This window comes from Mercenaria mercenaria, chromosome 3 (assembly GCF_021730395.1).
Source record: "Mercenaria mercenaria strain notata chromosome 3, MADL_Memer_1, whole genome shotgun sequence".
Classification (NCBI taxonomy): domain Eukaryota; kingdom Metazoa; phylum Mollusca; class Bivalvia; order Venerida; family Veneridae; genus Mercenaria; species Mercenaria mercenaria.
The window spans coordinates 51,866,555-51,890,937 of NC_069363.1; the positions used below are offsets into that span (position 1 = coordinate 51,866,555).

General features: G+C 35.7%; 1 protein-coding gene across 1 annotated transcript; it reads left to right on the forward strand.

Moving 5' to 3' along the window:
• Positions 1-22: 22 nt before the first annotated feature.
• On the forward strand, positions 23-21,526 carry LOC123523494 (ATP-dependent DNA helicase PIF1-like). Its single transcript, XM_045301160.2, has 11 exons — positions 23-100; positions 3,504-4,085; positions 4,803-4,958; positions 5,841-5,930; positions 7,159-7,312; positions 7,995-8,109; positions 9,114-9,220; positions 9,983-10,122; positions 10,631-10,825; positions 12,486-12,631; positions 13,251-21,526. Exons 2-11 carry the CDS (start codon positions 3,506-3,508, stop codon positions 13,488-13,490), a joined length of 1,923 nt encoding a protein of 640 aa, XP_045157095.2. The 5' UTR covers positions 23-100; positions 3,504-3,505; the 3' UTR covers positions 13,491-21,526.
• Positions 21,527-24,383: the final 2,857 nt, after the last annotated feature.

Sequence of the window (24,383 nt, forward strand, 5' to 3'; positions counted from 1 at the left end):
AATGAAATGAAACAAGCGTTTTGATTGGAGAAAGTATTTCCCTGATTCGTACTCGCACCTGTTTTAAAAATTGACGTCAAAACTGCAAAAGTTGTTTCAGGTAAAATGCGAAATTGCTTCTACATTTTTGTGTTTACAAATAAAGTAATTAACAAGTTTTGTTTAAGTCATGTTTCTACACACAGTGAGATCGATATTGCAAAGATTTAGCTTCAACTGTAGAAAATTTCATTGAGCAGTTTGTTACATTTTTTCGTCCAAATATTTTCGTACCCAAGAATGACCAAACTGATAAAAACAATATTACATTGTCTTTAGTCCTGTATGGTGAGCAACTAAAGCGTAAATTATGCTAATAATATCATGTTCAGGTTGCATGACTGCGACATAGAGGCTGTTCCATAATACCATTGTTTATTGTTTTAAAATCAAATCTCGAGTTGTCTTAAAAATCCAGCTCAGAGATGTTTATATGCTGTTATGGATTAATGGATGTGACCATCAGAAAATAAAAACAGCATCAGTTAAGTTATGGTAGCCAGAACTATTCTCGAGTATATCGTTTTTGTATGTTAGCTGGTATTTCAGTACCGGCACTTAGTCTAGACAAGCTTACTGTCGCTGAGTGGCTGCTTTTTAATTTCTGACGGTTTGACCGTCACAATATAAAACAAACTGTATACGTCGGATTAGTTCGACTACCACTTAGTCCAAATAATTGTACTCAAGAGTTGAATATTGTTATATTTTTTTGACTGGTCGATATCGGTGACGGGTCAAAACGGCCCAAATCCATGACGGTCCGTAACCAAAACGGCCCAAAACCAAGACGGCCCATACCATGACGGACCAGTTTTCATTAATAACCAATAATAATTAATACATTAAAGATATCGCGGTAAAAACTGTGATAAGTAAAATAATTTTTTAAGCAATTAAATGCCCGTAAAAGATAGATAATTATGTTAATTGACATAACTTATTTAAATGGTTTTGACCGTCAAATAAATTTAAGAATGTATCGCGATATAAGTAATTACTTAAAAGTAATTAATGCATTTATAGTGATTGAAGCATTATGCAGATGATTATAATAGGATTAATTACGCATATCAATAAACGGTCGATGTACTTTAAGAGAAGAGACCAATCAAACTGCGAACATAATTATACTGAATTGCAATCAATCAGAAAAAATAATTGTCCCTTAATATAATTTATTCTAAATCAACTATGATTACAAAATAGCATCTTTAATTTGTCATAACGGTATATTACGGTATATTTAATATATCTGGGCCGTCCTGGACTGGGCCGTCTTGGTATGGGCCGTTTTGGATTTGGGCCGTCCTGACCCGCATTCTCGATATCCCCCTCTAGGTAGACAATGTAAAATATCAGAATGTAAAATCGGTCTACCCGAGGTCTCATTATTTAGACTAAGTACTTATAGGAATGTATTGAAACTGGGCACATTTGCTCACTGTGATGAACAGACATGCACTGGGTTACTTTGGTACCAAAATTCTTGCTTACCTAGCAGGGAAAGAATATATTTGTCTGCGCTCACACCAGGGTTAGATATTCCTGTTTTTCCCTATGGAAAAACCTTGTCTAAAATAGCATGCACTTCTAAAGGTGATGTCACATGGTACTATAGACTTTATAGTCTCAATTTTTCGACTGCAAGGCAGACTGATTTCACAGACTGACATTTGCTGTATAATTATCTGCCTCTGCGAAGGGCATTATAGTCTCTTATATCAAAGAGCCCTTTGCACACAATTTAAGTTGAGCTAACGGTACTGGCACTATTATGACGTCATAAACTATAAAAATATATAATGCCAGGAAATATCCAAATCTGTTTGTCTCCACGACCTATATAAGTGAACGTGATAGGCAAGAAAAATGATATTACATGTCCACCTGTGTAAGACAGCTGTTTTCCTGACCCTCGGGACAGTTTGGGGAAAAACCTTGTTTTTTTTCTTACCACAATGTCCCTATGGTAGAGAAAACCCGGTCTTACACAGGCAGACGTGTAAGATCCTTATACTCTATTTTCCATTTTTACAGAAATGGAAGTAGATTGAAACATCACAAGCTTGTTTGTGGTAATGATCTGACATGCATTGTTAAATGTTCCATTGTAAACATCTTTTATGGCAAGGCTGTTGAATGGTTGAGAGGAAGTCTCCTTCAACAGCTTGTTTTTATATTGTACTGAGTGAATGGGCTCAGAAGAAACATGATTATTTAGCATGATAATTTTTCATAAAACGATGTATTATTTTGTTTTAATGCTTCTTTTAATTTTGTTTTATATATATAAGCTTAAAATATTTTAGCCTGATAGATAGGGATCATTTGAACCCTGCAGACACTACCACATTGCTATATAAAAACTAGCTCTTTGGCAAAACAGCAGTATAACTTACACTCGACCCTACTAGTACTACCATTTATTTTAGATTTTGTTCTCAAATTCTAAGAGTTTGAAGCTCTATGTGACATTCCAAGGTGTCAGTTTATATCAATTGTGGGTTTTTTACATGTGGCTACAAAGAAATTGAAAATATTTTACTGGCATTCAAACCTGGGACCTCTTAACACCTGAGATGCCACACTTCCACATCACTGATACCATGATTATAAAAGCTTGCTTTTTAGCATAGCAGTAAAAGTGCACCATTTTATCAAAACCTTAAAAGTTAAATTATCTGTCTACAGTATGTTTTTAAATGCTAAGGGCATAAATGATAAGTACTTTATAATACTGGGTATCTAGACCTACAAAAATGAGTAGAAGAAGGCCTAGCTTGTTGTCATGCAAATTATTTCATACAGACATGACTGCCATGTAAAAAATTTCTTAGAGACACAATCATGTGACTGTTGTGCAAATATGAAATGAATCATAGACAAGGTTGCTGTCTACATAGCCTCTACCAGAGCTCTTTACCGTAAATGGCTTGTATTGGAAAATAAAAAGCAATATACTTTTCTCCAAGTTTGTGTTAGAAACTTGTAATCCTGACCTCAGTAAATTTCAAATGAGTGCAGGGCACTAGACAACTTTTGGGGACAGGTACCCATACCCTCTGGAAGTAGAATTTTTCGTCGTTTTAAGACAAAAAGGGGAAGTTTTTAGCCATATATATGTTACTACATTTCATACTTATTAATACTGTTTTCAATCATTTCTAACTAATGTAACTATATTGCAGCAGTATTAAACCTTCCTTGGAGGCACTATGATATAATTTGATAGGAGTTGATATCTAGTTGTAATGTGTTAAACAACCTATTATCAGGGGAATTTTCTTCTGAGAAGGGGAATAAAACATATTATTTTATGAGGGGAATGGGGCCCATATTCGGCCCCAAAAATGGCCAAACGGATGCCCTGGTCAGTGACAATAATTACTAAAGTGCTGACAGCTCTTCTCAGAATATTGAAATACAACATGTTTTGATACTCAGTTTCTTTTGTTTTCCAGCTATGGATCTTCATACAATAACTTGCTCAGCAACTTTAGAGGAGTTGAATGCTAAAGGTGAAACACTCAGAAAAATGCAACATAAGAATGTAACATTCACACTAGGCAGGAATGAATTCAGAGATGTCATATTATGCGTGAACTTTCCCAGTAAACGTGAAATGAAGTACACTTTAAGAGATGTATTGGTGCACAAGAAATTTGTTAAGGATGGTAAAGCAACCATTAAACTTACCACCGATAACACACAGGTTATGATGTCAAACTGTGCTCCAGATAAATTGATAATGTTTTTAAAGACCATGACAACAAAATTAGAATGCTTGAAAAAGAAAGGATTTGTAAGTGAGAGGCTCAAATGGAAGTCCGATCTTCCAAGAACATTTGATGAAATTAGTCCACTGACTATGAGAGACCTGAAAGAAGCACATGAGGCCAAAGCTAAGTTGGCAGAAAAGTGTGATTTGTACACGCCGAAAGGAAAGCGGAAAAGATGTGCCAGTGATGATAAGGAGAACCAGCAACCGCCAGCAAGTAAAATGGCGAGGAAACTTATCTGTAATGATGGGAAGGGCACAATAGGTATCAACTTATGCGGATATACTTTGTTTATTATTTCATACTTGTACACTGATTCAGACTCTGGCTAGGTGTATTAAAACATCTAAACGTTTGGAAGTCAGAGCTCTGGCTTTGAGAAAGTTTAGGGGTTAAATGAGTTGCCTGTTTGCATCTTAATTGAAAACATATTAAATCATGCACAGGAGTGAGTGGAAGGCTTTCAGCTTAAATAAAAATCCCACCTGCCTTAGTTGAAAGAAACTTAGAAAGCATAGACTGGCTTAAATTTGCAATTTTTAGCTCTACTATTCAAAGAATAGGTAGAGCTATTGGACTCACCTGTGCATCTACATCAGCATCCCGATTTGGTTAAGTTTTTGTATGTAAGCTGGTATCTCAGCTGTTGAATAGTCTAGCATTGCTGTCCTTTGACAGCTCTTGTTCGCTCGAACTCAGACAATTTGAACACCACCCTCCTCTTGAATTCATTGTCGGGTTCCAGCAAAATTCCTGTATAATGTATATAGTTCCATGAACGCTTGAACTACTCGTAACTCAAACTAATTTTGCATGTCATGTCGAGTTTAAGGGAACAAAGTTTGACTGTGTGTGAGAACACTGCTAGAACTACTGGGTAAATCATTACTTTCAAATATTGAGAATTATAGATTATTTAAAATTTGTATTCTGTGAGATTGCATGATCTATAAATCAAAAGATTTACAAATATTTTTACAGGATTACAAGCTAGCAGTTTACCTGAGGCAATCACAAATCCTGTCAAGTTAACTAAGGAGCAGACAACGGTTCTAGAAAGTGTGAAAAGTGGACAGAACATTTTCTTCACTGGTAGTGCAGGAACTGGAAAATCTTTCCTTCTCAGAAGAATTATAGGTAAATTTGTTGCATTTATGTTGTTCTTAGAGCCCGCCTGCTTGGCTCAATATAGGGAGAACACAGATTTTTAATTATCTTTGGGAGAGGTTTATTGTTATCTGTGACGATTTGATGGAAGACAGTGTGTGTCCTCCACCTCTGGCTGAATGTTGTTTAGAAGTTGCTTGAAGAGAACAGGTTAGATCTGGTATAGAATACAGGAACAATGAATAGGCCAACTGCCTACTGTTACATCACTGGACAATACCACCTAAAAATAAACATTTAATATTCTGTTGTTTCAGAACAAAAGTAGCATTAACATGCTAGAAATGTTCAAGATATGAATATGAATGCCCAAATATTTTCTGCTATTTTTCTGCTACACTACAAGTTTAGAAGTGACTTGTTCACATAATACAATTCAAAAATTAAGATTATGAACGCGGCTCATGACAGACTTAAATTTTGATTTTTGAAAAATATCTGTGTCAGTTACAAAATCATCTTATGAAAGAGGTAAACTGCTCTGAGATGCTGGAAAAAAAGTCAACAATCATGGGTTTTACCAAGTACTTGTATTTCATAGACCAGGCGAGGATCACACTGGCTGTTTTTGAACGACTGTCTATGTAAAAGTTTTAAACAATACTTTGATAAAAGAAAATACCCTTGTTGTAATCTTGACTTAAATTGTAGCAAATGGCTTAGGTGGTAAATGGTAAAATGACCACTGGTACATTTGTTTGTTATTTTTCCTTGTCAGATTTACATTTTACTTTAAACTCTGTGGAAATGCAAAAGTAATTTTTAAAAAAAAATTGTTCACAGTTTGAACATAAATCTTGACATTTTTGTGTATGTATAATCTTGAAGACATTTATTCTGTACATGTTATAGGTGCGTTACCACCCCAGCACACATATGCCACAGCTAGTACAGGAGTTGCTGCTTGTCATATAGGGGGAACAACTCTTCATCAGTTTGCAGGTTTGTCATAATTCTCTTACTTCTATGAACACTGACAACCCATACAATCACTCATTTCATCAAACAGTTTAAGAGCATCCAGACTCTCATTTTGATTGTGATTGTAATTGATTTTTCTATCAAATTATGTTACTTTTAACCCTTAGCCTGCTGGCGGCAAGTGATTCTCATTCTGCCTTTGCGAACAGCGCAGACCATCTGTGCAGTCTGATCATGATCATCATCTGCCCTGTTCGCCATTCAGTCAGTATCTTGGTAAGCACCCCTTAACAGTTAATGGTACTGTCCAAATTGAATGATGGACAAGTTCATTATAGAAATTTTGCATGGTAAGGATTAAAATACAGACTGACATACTCATTTCTAATACATAATTCATCACTGCACTGCACAAGATGGGTAACCCAATTGATATAAAGAAGCACTTGCCTGCTTTCTGCACTGAAGTGATGGACTGTTACCATTTTATTTTCTGTGATGCAACAATGTATATTTTCTTTATTTTCTCATATGAGTTAAAGGCACTGACCTCCAAATTGTAATACAACAAAAAAAAAAATAAGGATACATTTTAGATATCAGAAAATTATTGCTATATTAAATTTCTTATGAAGATTTTAAAAAACTTTGTTACTGGCAGATTATAAGTTAGGGAAACATAAGAATTTTTCCATTCAAAATTGAAAAGCGATTAGCATTTGTAATGGGATACCAGAGGTAAACTGCCTTAATTATAAAGCTTTATTTTTAATGTCTGTTATACCAATACACCAAGGAGGAATACGTAATTATTACATATTCCTCCTTGATGTATTGGTCAAGAACATAGGACAAATTTTATATCCACGGTGTCCAGGTTCGATTCCCAACTCGGGCATGTTTTTTTTCTTGATTTGGCATTTTTAAGACAGTTTAGAAACAAAAACTCATATTCTAATGTTCATTATATGACCAAACTTCAATTTTAAAGAAAGATCATTTTTAGAGAAAACTGGAGCTGATTGCTTGGAATTCCAGATATCGACTTTCAGCTGTAATTACTGATACCAAGTCTGGGAAGCAGAAACACACATTGTGAGGGTTAGTTTAAATGGACACACTAAATTAGATCAGAACAATGGGCGGGAGGGTTCATAAGAAGTTTCCACACAACTTGCAATTCAAAACAAATGCTGTTGTGACTTATTTAGAATTTTAACCAGTCTTTAAAAACAGAGTTACTTTACAGGTATAGGATCTGGTCAGGCAGCTATAGAACAGTGTATACAGCTGGCATCCAGACAACAAGTGGCTCAACAGTGGAGAAAATGTAATCATCTAATCATTGATGAGATTTCTATGGTCGATGGAGATTTCTTCGATAAACTAGAGACTGTGGCAAGGTTTGTTTGAAGACTGTTTTATTTTATACTTTCATACTCTGTATTACTCGGTTAATTGCTATAAATTACAAAGAAAAATGGGCAACTTCTCAGTTTATTCACCATTCTCCATTTTCCAGACAAATAAAATAATTAAAAGAACTTGACTCTAGAATTGGAAAATGTTGAAATGCAAAATATGATAGCCCAAGCTTTTGCAAACATTCATTCTGGAGTACTGTCCTAAATTTGTAATGAATATGTAAGAAATAAAGAAAATTAACAGTTCTAAAATGAGGGTGATTTAGAATGGTCTCTTTCCAAAGCAGATTATAGTGCTTCTGTTTTACTCTGACATTGTTACAGTGCTCAGAATAATGGAAATACCAGAGGTAGTACTAGAGAATTCAAACTTGCCAGCTTAGTGAGTGCATAGAAAACAATACTCTGTAGGCAGGTGAGAAACAAGGCAAATATTTTGCCAGAAGACAAGTATAAAGTCATTTGTCACACAGCTATAATAAATTCATGGGTATTTTTTAAGTACTTTACAGGGAACAAGTTAATATGAGTACTGAATCAAGGAAACACTGGTTAGTGTGATAATGACTGAAAAATGATACTGAACACGTAAAACAAACATCTCAGATTTGTTTATTGTCTGCTTATTAAATCTTGCATGCATATGTCATATTTACTTCAGGGTAATCAAGAAGTCAGACAAACCATTTGGTGGCATACAGTTGATCATCTGTGGAGATTTTCTACAGTTGCCACCAGTTACCAAAGGATCTGAGAAACGGAAATTCTGCTTTCAGGTAACTGGTCATAAATTAAAGAAAAATTAAACTATGGTTTGTTAGTTTGTTGGGTTTGAAGTCTTAACTAATACCATTTAAGTAATTTTTAATGTTGAAGAAAGACCCACATATGCTCCTTAAAAAGTTATTTCAGACACATGGGCGGAGACCTTCAGCAAGTCAGTTGATAGAGCCTCTTTACACAAAACATTTCTGTTTTCCAAGGTTGGTTTTTAATCACAGTGATAGTTGCCACACTTTTGATTGACAAGTAATTCCTAGTTATTGGCAGTGGATGGGATTCTCCGTGATGTTAATTAATTGGCATTTCTTATACTATCATAGAACTTATACTGTCATAAGACACAGGTTTTCAAGAACATTAGTGAAGAATTGCAGAATGGTTAGGACTAAAAGTGAAAATATTTTTAAGATTTAAGGAATATTTCTAAGTGGTAGTTTTTCTCTGCAGTTTAGCTAGGTTCAGCAATAAAATGAACACCATTCCTGCTTTTGATGGAGAGAGAAATGTAAATCTTCTTGTCCCAAGTAGCACAGTTTGTAGAGTACACGATTATTAAATTATTTCCTTGAGTCGAAAAGGTGTTTTCTGTAAAAACTGCAAATTTAGCCTTGTCCGCTCTCTTAAGTCAAACAGTTTTCATCCAATCTTCCACAGACTTGCAGATAATGTTTATGGGCATAATATCTCAGCCAAGTTAGATAACCAGCCAAATCACCCCAGGCACTCTTGGATTATGGCCTTTGAATTACTCGAAATCTGCGCATTTAGTTTTGTCCGCTCTCAAGTCGAACAGTTTTCATCTGATCTTCACCAAACTTGCTGACAATGTTTGTGGGCATAATATCTCGGCCAAATTTGATTACCAGCAAAATCGCACCAGGCACTCTTGGATTATGGCCCTTGAATTAGGCCAAGTTCGATGACGGAGGTCTTTCATGACAGTCTGCCACTCTTGTTCACGTTGAATTTGGATTTTGTTGTGGTTTTTTTTTTTCAGTCGAAATCCTGGAGTAAAGTTATACAGCTGAAATTAGAGTTAACAGTTGTTAAACGACAATCAGACAGCAAGTTCATTGATATTCTACAAAACATTAGACTTGGAAGGTATGGTATTTTAATTCTAACTTGAGGCTGTATGGAGGGTACAAAAGTTGAAGTACTTGTAAAATTTATTTTAAGATTTCAGAAAATTATTGATATATTTCTTAAGAAAACTTTGAAATATAGTTACTGACAAATTATATGGTTGGAAACCGTAAGAATAAGTTGTTTTTTACAGAGGTTAAGTATATATTCCTCCGTGGTGTATTGGTCAAGACTGCAGGGAAATTTTTATTGCCATGGCAACCCGGGTTTGATTCCCAACTGTAGCATGTTTTTTTTCTTGATTTGGCATTTTAAAGAAAGTTTAGAAACAAAAATTCATGTTCTAATGTTTAAAAAGAATCAAGAACTTTTTTAGCCAAAATCTGAAGGTTATTGCTTTTAACAGTTGAGATATCCAGATACATGTAGTTTGCATTATGATCAGATTATCTGTATTTTACAGATGTTAAGATTATGTGTTGCATATCATTTACATGTATGTATGCATATACTTTATATTGCTGACTTTAAATCACTTGCCACTCATCGATGTGGGTTCGAGCCTCATTCGGGGCGTTGAATTCTTCATGTGAGGAAGCCATCTAGCTGGCTTCCGGAAGGTTGGTGGTTCTACCCAAGTGCCGAAATAATGATGAAATAATGTACGGAGGGGCACCTGGGGTCTTCCTCCACCATCAAAGCTGGAAAGTTGCCATATGACCTATGATTGTCGGTGCGACGTTAAACCCAACAAAATAAATGAAAATGTACTTACTACAGATGTCCAGATTATGTATACACAACATTACGTGCTACAGCAAAGAACAACATACAAAGGGAAGGAATCCTAGCAACCCAGTTGTGTACACATAAGGAAGATGTCAACCAGATCAACAACTTTCAGTTGAAAAAGCTAACAGGTAATATTTTGTCATTTTTAAGAGAGGTGTGGAGAAAATGACGAAATTAAATTTTATTTCTAGATATACATGTACTTTTATTATGACATCTAATTTTTGTACTGTTTGACTTTCCAGTGCTAGAAGAAATTGAATAGACAAGAGTCACTTGATATATCATTTTATACATTGATTAAAATTTTCAACAAATTACAACTTTCTTTTGTAAATCAGTTAAGCACTGCTGTGCAAAAACCAATGTTAGGTCTTAAGGACCACTACGAATTCAGATCAGCCTGCATATCCATGCAGTCTGATCTAGATCCTCACTTTTCGCTTATCAGTGGCATACAAGTGCTGACATTTCTGCACAAACAGTATGGATGTGAGGATAAGCATACAGTATGTGTGCGCACTATGGATCCTGGCTGGTCACAAAGTCCTTGCATTGATTTTTCACACATCGGTGCTTGCAGTAACATTGTCCTTCTTACTCAAGCTAAAACTTACCTTATATTGCTTCCTAAAGGTCCGTCCAAGAGGTATGAGGCGACGGACAGCGAAGAGGCATACCTGAAACAGATAAACTACCTCTGTCCTGTCCCCGCCACGCTGGAACTGACTGTTGGGGCACAGGTGATGCTAGCCAAAAATGTTGATGTATCCCAGGGACTGGTCAATGGGGCTAGGGGTGTGGTTGTGGGATTTGAAAAAGGAGGAGAAGGTAAGATTTGTGTTTATATTTGGGATATTCATTTCCAAGTTTTGGATTGTTGCATCTCTTTGGATGTGTGTCATTACTACAGAATATATTGCTTAAAGCTCCTGGGATGCATGTTACTGTTGCAGTTTAAACTGCTCTAGGTCATTGGGATGCATGTGTAGAGAATAACAGGTTACTGTCTTTTGAGAAAGGGTTTTCTATTTATAATGCCATTATTAACAACTTCTAATTTTTTTTGTTAAATAGGAGCGCAAATGACTGAATATACGGTAACCGATTTGTACAGATCACAATAAAGTAGGCGGGGTTTTTACAATCTGATGTCCTTGTACTTTATGATAGGTTTACACAGTGTAAAGTGTTCTCAGGTCACTGACCTGAGAAAGACAGGCTCTATCAGGCAGTTTTTATAGTAATGGCATGAAAAAATTACAGCAGTTTATACTGCTCAAATTATGCTTGAGAGAAAATAACCAGTTAGCTTGCCGTTGTGGTAGTAGCAATGACAAATATAACATTGTTAGCTTGAGACACTTCCAAGTCCCACCCAGTGCATCTGAAATCTTTGGCTGAACAAAGTACTTTAAAATCTGGTAAATAAGCGTATACGCTTATAATAATTTTAGTGGCACTTTTATGCGCCTATTTTTGATATGCGCTTATACTTAAGCCAAAACTATGCGCTTATATTTGATATGCGCTTATAGACAAGCATGTGCGCCTATTTTTGATATGTTAGAGAAATTGACAGTGCTAACCTTGGTTGAGAAAACGAAAGTAAAACATCGTCATGGACGTGCGCAGTGAACTACTTCCTTTTATTGCATACAGTATTTATACATAATGAAAGCATAATTAATATTATTGATCATGCATAATTTGCAAATAATGTTCAATCTCCCACACCATTCAATCATTGATCAACACTAAGATTGTAACATGTTATCCATATTGTTTTTACAGACTTACAAAGAACGACAAACTGTTATGACAACGCAAACAACTTTTCTGATATACAAACGTACTTTCATTTACTGAAAACATTTTCTATTCAAAAAGCATGATTATCGTAAACAATTATCATTTTATCAGACAATAGACTTTAAAATCTTTTAACACCCATCGGCTATTCAACAGGTAAGAACACTTGTCACTTGTATTTATGATAAACAATTATCACGGTATAATACCGTAATTACGTCTTTTTGCTGCATCTGTTGTTTGTTTACCAATAATCGGATATACGCCTACTTTCGATACAAAATCATGGTAAGGGCATGACATGCGCTTATTATCCCATACTGAATAATGGTAAGGCCGTATGCGCTTACTTTTGATATGCGCTTATATTCGAATATGCACTTATTTACCAGATTCTACAGCATTAACCCTTTCCCTGCTAAATTTCTATAATGAACTTGTCTATCTTTCAATTTGGACAGTACCATTTACTGTTAAAAGGGGTGCTTACTAAAAGATATTGACTGAATGGCGAACAGTGCAGATCATGATCAGACTGCATGGATGTGCAGGCTGATCATGATCTACACTGGTTGCAAAGGCAGAATCAATCGTGTCCAGCATGATAAGGGTTAAAAAATGAACATAAATGTTTTTATAATGTATAACTGGGGTAATACTGAGAAATATATATTTCAAGGTTTACCGGTTGTGAAGTTTCTATGTGGCCAGGAAGTGACTGTCAAACCTACAAGATGGACATTTAAATTAGCTGGCGGTGTTTTCTTGAGTAGAAAGCAAGTTCCTCTCAAGCTTGCCTGGGCAATATCAATACATAAAAGTCAGGTAAATGCTTACATCATCAAGTACTACTAGTTACATGATTTGTTGGATATACATTCCACAGAAAGTCCATATCAGGCAAGAGCAAAGCTGATGTTCTGCATTCGGTTACCGGTAGACTATGTTACAATTTTATTATGCTAACTTCCCTTTTTCTTCCATATTTGCGAAATTTGGACTAACATAACCACAAAATTCATTTTTGAAAATCACTAGCCGGGTATAGAATTTCAAACCAGATTTGGAATATATCAGGGTCAGCCCATATCTCTTGACCAATAGAAATGTTGGAAAATTGAAGAAAAGATAAATGTAGTTGTATTACAGGATTTAAATGAAAGTTTTACTGAAACAAAAGAAAGAGTCCATTTAGATGTATATTTGTTAGCATGATCATAGAATGTTCTTGAATTTAAGGTTTGATCCTCTCACATAATGCCAGTTAATATATTTTATATTTGTGAAAATTTGTAAATATTTATGGAAAACTAAATTGTCATGTATACAGTAATGCCTATGACTTGAAAAAAAAGGCAGTGAGGCTTGCTTAGCTTTAAAGATTTTATTTCATGTGTAATGTATACTTTAGTATAATTACTAATTACTTTAATTGTTTGTGTAGGGTATGACGCTGGACTGCGTGGAGATCTCACTGTCTAAAGTATTTGAATCAGGCCAGTCATACGTAGCACTCTCCCGTGCAAAGAACCTTGAAGGACTACGAGTACTAGATTTCGACAAAAAATGTGTTCGCTCGGATCCAGATGTACTGAAGTTCTACCATAGAATGTCATTAAAACAGAAAATGATGGACGGAAGTATAGAACAAGAAAGCGGCATGAAGCGACCTAAACATTGGTGATGCCTGGAAGTTGTGATAAAACTTTAAAAGCGTACAGTATTAACAAAAGATCTCAGTTTTTACTACATAAACACACAGCTGCCAAAGCTCTGAGCTGGGCCAAAAATACTCGGGATATGCCAGTATTTTCACTGACATTTTATCATTAAAACTTTATTGCCAGTCATTATGTTTGAGAGAAATCCTAATCATAAGGCAAGTCACATTGTCTTACTTGCTATTTTTGGTGATGACAGATGCAAAATTGTGATGGTTTTTAGTGGAAGTTGTTAGGGGCCAATAGAGTGAAATATAGAAAACCTGTTTTACAACTTCTTCTCATCAGATCCTAGACGTATCTTCATCCTTTTGGTTTTTAGCATCATTATAATGTCCATTCCCAGGTTTATTATGTCCCTTCAAAGAAGGAGGGGTATATTGTTTTGCAGATGTCGGTGGGTTTTTAGTTCACCTGAGCAATGCTCATAGTGAGCTATTATGATTATGCTGTGTCAATCATGCGTCCGTCCATCCATCTGTTGTCAACAATTTTGTTCAAAAGACATCTCCTCCAAAACCACGGAATGGATTTTGATGAAACTTGGCGTGGATGTTCCTTGGATGGTCCTCTACCAAAGTTGTTCAAACAGTTATGCTTGGTTATACATAGGGGCCGCCAGAACTATAAATATAAAAATCTTCAAACAACATCTTTTCCTAAACCGATGGTCTGATTTTAAAATAATTGCAAACAAATGGTCCTTATGTAAACCTCTACCAAAGTTGTTCAAATTATACCAATTTGTCAAAAAACATGGCCGCCAGGGGGTGTAGTCACTTTTCCTTATATGTATATAGTGGAAATAAAAAAAATCTTCATGTGTGTAACTGCTAGCCTGATCTTAAAATAATTTTACACAAATGGTTCTTGAATGACCCTCTACCAAGATTTTTCAGATTATTTTGATTCGTCAAAAAAACATGGCAGCCAGTGGGTGTGGTCACTTTTCCCTGTATGTATATAGTGGAAACTTTAAAAATCTTGTGTGAAACTGCTGGCTCGATTTTAGAATAATGGAGAGCAATAGGGGCAATATAAGAACCTTTAAAAGACTTCACATAAACAGCTTGACGGATCTTTATCAAACTTGGTCGGTAGCATGACAGGAAATTTTTTCAAATGTAGGCACATGGCCATTCTTATGCCCCCGAAGGGAAGCATATTAGTTTTCAACTGTCCTTCTGTTTGTTCGTTCGTTCCTCACAACGTTAATTTTTGCATGAAGGCACTTTACTCGCGAACCACTACACCTAGGACATTCAGACTTCACATGCTGATAGTACTTATTGAGTACACGACCCCTACTGACTTTGGGGTCACCAGGTCAAAGGTCAAGGTGCTGCGGAGGCATTTGTCACCATTAGTGACAGCTCTTGTTAGAGATCCTAAAAGGGGCCCTTTAGAGCTAAAAATAGAAATACCCCTTAAACAACTTTTTCTAATGTATAGCTTAATGGATCTTTATCAGTCTTGATCTGTTGCACCATTACATTGTCCTTTCCCAAATTTGTTCAAATAGGGGCACTTGGCCATCTTAGGAGGCAGGTAGCATTAAAAATAGAAATAGTACATGTTGTCACGGAGGTCACAAAACTATGTAATCCTTCAGATTGCACAACTTACTGCATAGTGATCAGCACCAGTTTGCACTCCCTTTGTAACTATTTTAGCTCACCCTAGCATGAAGTGCTCAAGGTAAGCTATTGTGACCAGTCATTGTCTGGCATTGTGTGTCATCTGTCATAATTTGCCATGTTAACACTCTTAGAGGCCACAGTTTTACCCAAATTTTATGAACCTTGGTCAGAATGTTTGTCTTGTTGATCTTAAGGTCAGTTTAGAAACAGGGTCATGTTGGGTCAAAAACAAGGTCAGTAGACCAGATCAAAGTAAAATCTTGTAAACATTATATAGAGTCCACAGTTTAAGTTTGAAACTCAGAATTCAGGTCAGAATGTTTGTCTTGATGTCCTCTAGGTCAAGTTTGAATCTGCCATCAGCAGTGTTAAAAATCTTGCTATTTCGCTTTGTCGCCTTGTTGCCCGGACCAAAGCGACAACGCTCCAAAAGAAAAAATCTTGCCTTTTTATGCCCCCCTTCCCCCATGAGTGTTGAGGGCATATAGATTTACTCTTTTCTGTCTGTACGTCCATCCCAAGTTTGTGACACGCCAAGCTCAAAAAGTATTTGATATAAATTGATGAAACCTTGCATGAGTCTTTATCATGATATGAACTTGAGCACCTCCTATTTTTCAACTGGCTCCGCCCCCTATTTTTAGACTTATGGCCCCTGAAATAGCCAAAAATGCACATTTTCACCTTGTGACACGCCTAGCTCAAATAGTATTTGGTGTAGATTCAAATGAAACCTTGTATGATTCTTAATAATGATATGAACTTGCCCACCTTTTTCATTTGGGTCCGCCTCCTATTTCCAGAGTTATTGCCCCTGAAATAGTCAAAAATGCACATTGTCACCTTGTGACGCGCCTTACTCAAAATGTATTATTATATAAACTGATTAAACCTTGCATGAGTCTTTATCATGATGTGAACTTGTGCACTTACTATTTTTTATCTGCCTCTGCCCCCTATTTTCAGAGTTACGGTCCCTAAAATTGTCAAAAATGCACATTTTCACCTTATGACGCACCTAGCTCAAAAATTATATAAAAAGATGAAACCTTGAAATGGATGTGACCTTGCACACTTGGCATTCTCCTTGAGAATTTTAGCGTTTATTACAGAGTTATGGCTCTTGAAATAGCCAAAATAGTGAATTTTTTGTTTGTGATGCTTATAGCTCAAAAAGTTTATGGTATAGAATAATGAATCCTTTTCATATTTTTTTATGCCCCCGAAGGGAGGCATATAGTTTTTGAACCGTCTGTCTGTCTGTCCGCAATTTTTGTGTCCGGTCCATATCTTTGTCATCGATGAATGTATTTTCAAATAACTTGGCATGAATGTGTACCACAGTAAGACGACTTGTCGCGCGCAAGACCCAGGTCCGTAGCTCAAGGGTCAAGGTCACACTTAGACATTAAAGGATAGTGCATTGATGGGCGTGTCTGGTCCATATCTTTGTCATCAATGGATGGATTTTCAAATAACTTGGCATGAATGTGTACCACAGTAAGACGAAGTGTCGCGCACAAGACCCAGGTCCGTAGCTCAAAGGTCAAGGTCACACTTAGACATTAAAGGATAGTGTGTTGATGGGCGTGTCCGGTCCATATCTTTGTCATCGATGGATGGATTTTCAAATAACTTGGCATAAATATGTACCACAGTAAGACAACGTGTCGCGCGCAAGACCCAAATCCGTAGCTCATAGGTCAAGGTCACACTTAGACATTAAAGGATAGTGCATTGATGGGCGTGTCCGGCCCATATCTTTGTCATCGATGGATGGATTTTCAAATAACTTGGCATGAATGTGTACCACAGTAAGACGACGTGTCGTGAGCAAGACCCAGGTTCGTAGCTCAAAGGTCAAGGTCACACTTAGACGTTAAAGGTCATTTTTCATGATAGTGCATTGATGGGCATGTCCGGTCCATATCATTGTCATTCTAGCATGGATTTTAAAATAACTATGCATGAATGTGTGACACAGTAAGACGACGTGTCGCGCACAAGACCCAGCTCCGTAGATCAAAGGTCTTAAACTCTAACATCAGCCATAACTATTCATTCAAAGTGCCATTGGGGGCATGTGTCATCCTATGGAGACAGCTCTTGTTTTTGAGGCTATACCCCATTAAGACTGCAAACATATAAATTATTTCCCCTTATTTGTGACATATGTACCAGTGGGGAACACACCCTGTGTCCTACAGACACATTCTAGTTACTTTGTCGCCTTCATGTAGCGCATATGCGCATCATTATTATAAGATTTGACAGAATGTATATTTTATACAAGGTATGCGCTACAGGAAGGCGACAGCAAAGAGGCAAGATTTCTGGTATTTGCAGGTCGTTGCCTTTTCGCTTTGTCACAGGCGAAAAGTTGAGATTTTAAATCTTGCTATTTCACCTTTTTGCATTGTGGTTTTTCACTTGTCGTGTTCTCAATCTCACCCTGGCACCAGGGACAAAGTGAAAAGGCAACAACATGCAATATCCAAAATTTCACCTTTACCAACAAAGAGAAAAGGCAAAGTTGGCAGAAATCAGCCACCATATGGAGACCAATGACATTGATTTGTGTACAATCTGTTTAACAACTGGAAAAGATGTATAAAATTACACTAATTCATTAAATAAGAAAATCTAACCGTGCACTAAATAAAAGCAATTTGACCATTGGTTGTGAAAGATAATCATTCTGTGTTCAATGAATTTAAATATATGCTGTTTTTACCTTTCAACAGAAACAGGGTGTTATGGAATGTGTGTGCTATATTGATGAGAAGTCATATTGCTCAGTGGCAAACTGATCTAAATAGAGCGATAGGTGTTAATTGTACCCCCCAACAACAAAGTTGTAAGGGGGGGTATACTGGTTTCAGGTTGTCTGTCTGTCTGTCTGTCTGTCTGTCTGTCTGTCTGTCTGTCCGTCCGTCCGTCTGTCCATCTGTCGGTCTGTCTGTCTGTCTGTCCGTAGACACAATCTTGTGCACACCTTCTCTCCTCTTGACATCTTGACACAATTTAATGAAACTTCACACAAGTGATCAGTAACAACAGTAGTTGTGCATGGGGCATGTTAGGTTCTTTCAGAAAAAAAATTGCAGAGTTATTGGTTATGGGGCTTTGTTTTTTGTTACTATACTATATACATAGACACAGTTTTGTGCGCACCATCTCTCCTCATCCCCTTGACACAATTTAATGAAACTTCACACAAGTGATCAGTAACAACAGTAGTTGTGCATGGGGCATGTTAGGTTCTTTCAGAAAAAAAATTTGCAGAGTTATGGGACTTTGTTTTTTTTACTATACTATATACATAGACACAATCTTGTGCGCACCATCTCTCCTCATCCCCTTGACACAATTTAATGAAACTTCACACAAGTGATCAGTAACAACATTAGTTGTGCATGGGGCATGTTAGGTTCTTTCAGAAAAAAAATTTGCAGAGTGATGGGTGTTTGTTTTTTGTTACTATACTATATACAAAGACACAATCTTGTGCGCACTATCTCTCCTCATCCCCTTGACACAATTTAATGAAACTTCACACAAGTGATCAGTAACAACACTAGTTGTGCATGGGGCATGTTAGGTTCTTTCAACGACAAAAATTGCAGAGTTATGGGACTTTGTTTCTTGTTAACATACTATGTACATACAGTCTGCATATTGAGGGCTGAGCGCGAAACTATTGTATCTTGTTCTTTATTTATATACAGTTACAACAGTTTCGCGCTCAGCCCACGAATTATTATTATGCAATCTTGTGCGCGCCTAATCTTCCGAACCCTTGCACACAATTTAATGAAACTTCACACTAGTGATCAGTACCAACCATAGTTGTGCATGGTGCATGTTACGTTCTTTTAGATAAATATTCTGCATAGTTATGGGACTTTGTTTTTTGTTACTATACTGTATACATACAGTCTATATACATACAGTCCACATAATTATGCAATCTTTTGTGCGTCAAATTGCAATGTATTGTGTCGGTGCATGCGGGGGGTACATTCATCACCTTTAGTGATAGCTCTAGTTGCACTTGTCATGATAAACTAGGTTATTTTAGAATAGTTAAATTGCTAAGCTATGTTATGTTGTAAGTTACCATTTTGTCATAAGTCTGCACTTTCCAAATGAAAATATAGGGATGCACCCCAAAGAATTATTGAAACTCAGGGCTTTTTCAGTGTGTCCCACGGGGCCGAAATTCGGCCCCATTCCCAATGGCAAATATGCATATTTTTTCCCAATAGCTGTTCAAAAATTCCCAATCAAAGCAAAAAAAAAAAAAAATTTTTTTTTTTTTTAGACCTATTTTGTTGCAAATTATAGTGGTGCAACCATTGTATTGTAGATTTTATTGAATTTTCAGCTTGAATTTGAATATAAAGCAGTTTCCTTTTATGAATATTAGCAGTAGAAATCACAGAAATACACTAAGGAAAAAAAAAGGACTGATTTTCATGGAAATACTTTCCTAATTTGGATGTTTAACCGTACATATATTTCCCAATATGACAGTATTCGCGAGTCGAAAATTCCCAAAAATCACAGGGGCCTTTTTCCCAAAATGGCCAGAAAAAGCCCTGAAACTGGACGGTATGTTAACAACTATCTGAAAGAACAGTTGTCTGTTCTGTGTAGACTGTGTTGACTCGGAGACAGAAACAAATGCCCTTTATACGTTTTCTAGCAAGATGTCTGTGAGAATGTTCATTTATTTGTAGAAAATGCATTTGATGGTATGTGTGATGATGTTTTCTCACCCAAACATGGTAAGGATCTAGGCAAGAACCTGCTGTGATATATTAAAACTTAGAAATAACACCTCATATAGTAAAAATATTCTGTAAGTAGTTATACTTAAAAATGATAGCAGTTTTTACAGCAATGGTATAAACTTTAAAGGACCATAATGCTTTAAATTTTTATCTTAAAAACAGATGAAACAGCTTTCCAAATAGATATTATGCATACATACATGGTTAGAAAAGCACTACTTCTAAATATTGCACATGAACTGTCATAGTTAGAGCATTCAGGGAGGTATTAATAAAAAACATTAGATCCAATAAGACATTCTAGTATATTCAGCAATATTTAAACCTTTGACAAATGTTAAAGAAATTAATTATCAGAAATAGGATTTAACAAGAAATTAGTGTACTTTATGTTTATAATGGAAAATGTGTGAGCCACATTTTGAACAAAGGCATTATGAGCCCTTAAAGTAAATTGTGAAACATCTTAGTGTCTATTCAGATACTTATAATAATAATAATTTGTGCATTCAGTAATAGTCCTGAACTGGTAATGGTACATGTTATTAATCTTCAATCTGACATACACACTGTATGATTGTATGGATGTCATTTCTGTATAAAAAAATAAACATTTTAATTATTTAATTTATATTTGTGTAATTTGTAACTTGGTATATCTTACATACTTGCAATGTTTGTTGGATATTCTGTTATTTTAATATGTTTTATATGTTACATGGATTAGTCTCAAATGATTTTTACAGAATGGCTATATACATATTTATTTGTTTATAACGTATATGGATGAGACTGAAATGAATAAATAAAATACAATAATCTACAGTGTACTGTCTGATACAAAATTTACGACATTTCTTACAAACATGTTTGTCTCATTCCGATTAGTGGAGGTAATCTTTTATGATGTATAACATTATTCTCAAAACATTTGTGTTCAATTATTAATAATTTATATTAACAAGCACTTTTCTTCAGTGTTTAGGTCTCACCCTTGTGTCATTGGCTGCATAAGTTTTTGAATGTAAGCTGGTATTTCAGTAACCACTTGTGGGAATGGATTGAAACTTCACACACTTATTCACTGTGAAATATTGATTTACACTGCACAGGTTCAATAACTGTATTTTGATATTTTACAAAATTATTCCCCTTTTTCAACATTGCATTTTTGAGGTTAAGTGTTTGTATGTAAGCTGGAATCTCAGTTACTGTACCCACTAATGGTAATAGATTAAAACTTCACACATTTGTTCACTGTCATGATCTTACATGCAGTGCACAGGTTTCATGATTCTACTTTGCATTTTTATAAAATGATTCCCCTTTTTTGACTAAGCAGTTTTTGGCTAACTTTTTGTATGTAAGCCGGTATCTCAGTACCCACTAATGGGAATGGATTGAAACTTCACACACTTGTTCACTGTCATGGGGTGATATGCATTGTACAGGTTTCATAACCCAGTTTTGCATTTTTGCAAAATTATGCCTCTTTTTCAACTGTACATTAATCAGTTGACAAGGCTGTTGATTAGTAAAGCATTGCTGTTGTTAATTGAAGTTGTCAATACAGAGGGAAGACTTTATTCCGAGATTTTATTGGATAAAATGCCTTCTGGTTGTACACACAATATAACATTCTAACAGTTACATGCTATTTTGATCATCAATTCACATGATAATTTATTAAAAATGAATTATGTTCAGCAATACTAAAATACATTGATTTCATTATTTTCATATATTGCTGTTTTCTTGTTTTATGATATCTGAAAATCAGTAAACCTTACCAAAATTTAAGTTGTTGGACAAGGCTGTTCAAATAAAACAGTTCCACACTGAGCTAAACCAAGTTTCTTGTTCAATAAATAAACTTGTACATAGGGTCATTTCGAGGCGCAAAAACAGTAATGTACTCAATTACATCACGAAAAGAATAACTTTCAAGGGTATGACTTGGCAAATTGTCAGACAAACAACCTATTAGGAGTGAAGTAAAGTTTCAAGGAGTCTTACATGCAAGAATGTTTTCACTGTGTGAAACAGATTTTGAGATGCTTGTCTAAAAATTAATCTAGATAAGTGCTATGTTATTACTGTGTTATAATGTTAACAAGAAACATTGTATTTGAAACTGACAGTCAACTAAATTATCCCCGTTTTATCCAAATTTCATAAAGCGGTAAAAATTAAAAAAAAAAATCTGTGTAACATGCATACAGAGAAGTTAAACCTGGAACGATGTAAGGGAACTATATGGAAGAGAAAGAATTGTATTTATGATAACTCCATTTGAATAAATTTGATTCGAGCATATATAAAATACAGGAACTTGATCGTCGACCAGACATTGATAGTTCCTGAAAATATTATTAAACTGTTTTTCTGAAACTTAATCATACTAAGTTTATAATGATATTATTAGTAAGTAAGCTAAGCATATCCCTTTATTGCACTTGGTCAAAATTATGACCCCTTTTCTAAACAAGAACCGCATATGTTTGAGTATAAACTATGTATTTGTCAGATATAAGTTTTGAAGCATCTGAAAATATTATTTTTACCTCCACATTTGGAGAATAGAGGTGCTGTTCTACTCGCGTCAGTGTTGGCATCGGCGTGCCCTTTCTTGGTTAAAGTTTTTCGGCAGCCTTTGTTTTTTAGCTCACCTGAGCATTGCTCATGGTGAGCTATTGTGATCACGCAGTGTCCATTGTGCGTCTGTCCTTCAGTCCTTAACAATTGTTTTTTTAAAAAAAGACATCTCCTCCATAACCACTGAATGGATTTGATGAAACTTGGCATGGATGGTCCTCTACCAAAGTTTTTCAAACGGTTCCGCTTCATTGCACACAGGGGCTGCATGAGCTAAAAATAGAACAATCTTCAAACGACATGTCCTCCTAAACCGATGGTCTAATTTTGAAATAATTTCACAAAAATGGTCCTTATGTCACCCTCTACCGAGATTGTTCAAATTATATTGATTCGTCAAAAAACATGGCCGCCAGAGGACGTGGTCACTTTTCCCTATATGCATATGTCTTCTTGTGTGAAACTGCTGGCCCGATTTTAAAATATTTTTACACAAATGGTCCTTGTGTGACCCTCTACCAAGACTGTTCAAATTATTTTGATTCGTCAAAAAACATGCTCGCCATAGGGCATGGTCACTTTTTCCTATATGTATATAGTGGAAACTTTAAAAAAATTAATCTTCTTGTGTGAAACTGCTGGTCCGATTTTAGAATAACTTTACACAAATGGTCCTAATGTGTGACCCTCTACCGAGATTGTTCAAATTATTTTGATTCGTCAAAAAACATGGCCACCAGAGGACGTGGTCATTTTTCCCTATATGTATATAGTGGAAACTTTAAAAATCTTCTTGTGTGAAACTTCTGGCCCGATTTTAGAATAATTTTACACAAATGATCCTTGTGTGACCCTCTACCAAGATTGTTCAAATGATTCCGATTCGTCAAAAAACATGGCCGCCAGAGGGTGTGGTCACTTTTCCCAATATGTATATAGTGGAAACTTTAAAAAAATCTTCTTATGTGAAACTGCTGGCTCGATTTTAAAATAATTTTACACAAATGATTCTTGTGTGACCCTCTACCAAGATTGTTCAAATGATTCCGACTCGTCAGAAAACATGGCTGCCAGAGGGTGTGGTCACTTCTCCCTATATAGTGGAAACTTTAAAAAAATCTTCTTGTGTGAAACTGCTGGCTCAATAGTAAGATAATTTTACACAAAAGGTCCTTGTGTAACCCTCTACCAAGATTGTTCAAATGATTTTGATTAGTCAAAAAACATGTCCGACAGAGGGCTGGTCACCCTTTCCTATTTGTATATAGTGTAAACTTTAAAAAAATCTTCTTGTGTGAAACTGCTGGCTCGATTTTAAGATAATTTTACACAAATGGTCCTTGTGTGACCCTCTGCCAAGATTTTTCAAATTATTTCGATTCGTCAAAAAACATGGCCACCAGAGGGCGTGGTTACTTTTCCCTATATGTATATAGTGGAAGCTTTAAAAAAAAAAATCTTCTTGTGTGAAACTTCTGGTCCGATTTTAGAATAGTTTTACACAAACGGTCCTAATGTGTGACCCTCTACCAAGATTGTTCAAATTATTTCGCTTCGTCAAAAAACATGGCCACCAGAGGACGTGGTCTTTTTTCCCTAATTAGTATAGGTATATAGTGGAAACTTTAAAAATCTTCTTGTGTGAAACTTCTGGCCCTATTTTAGAATAATTTTACTCAAATGATCCTTGTGTGACCCTCTACCAAGATTGTTCAAATTATTCCGATTCGTCAAAAAATATGGCCACCAGAGGACGCGGTCATTTTTCCCTATATGTATATAGTGGAAACTTTAAAAATCTTCTTGTGTGAAACTTCTGGCCCGA

Bases quoted from the DNA above. Each gene is read 5' to 3' on its own strand.
- LOC123523494 (XM_045301160.2), top strand. From the start codon at position 3,506: ATGGATCTTCATACAATAACTTGCTCAGCAACTTTAGAGGAGTTGAAT. The intron at 4,086-4,802 runs GTATCAACTTAT...ATATTTTTACAG, and splicing joins TGATGGGAAGGGCACAATAG to GATTACAAGCTAGCAGTTTA. The intron at 8,110-9,113 runs GTAACTGGTCAT...TTTTTTTTTCAG, and splicing joins AACGGAAATTCTGCTTTCAG to TCGAAATCCTGGAGTAAAGT.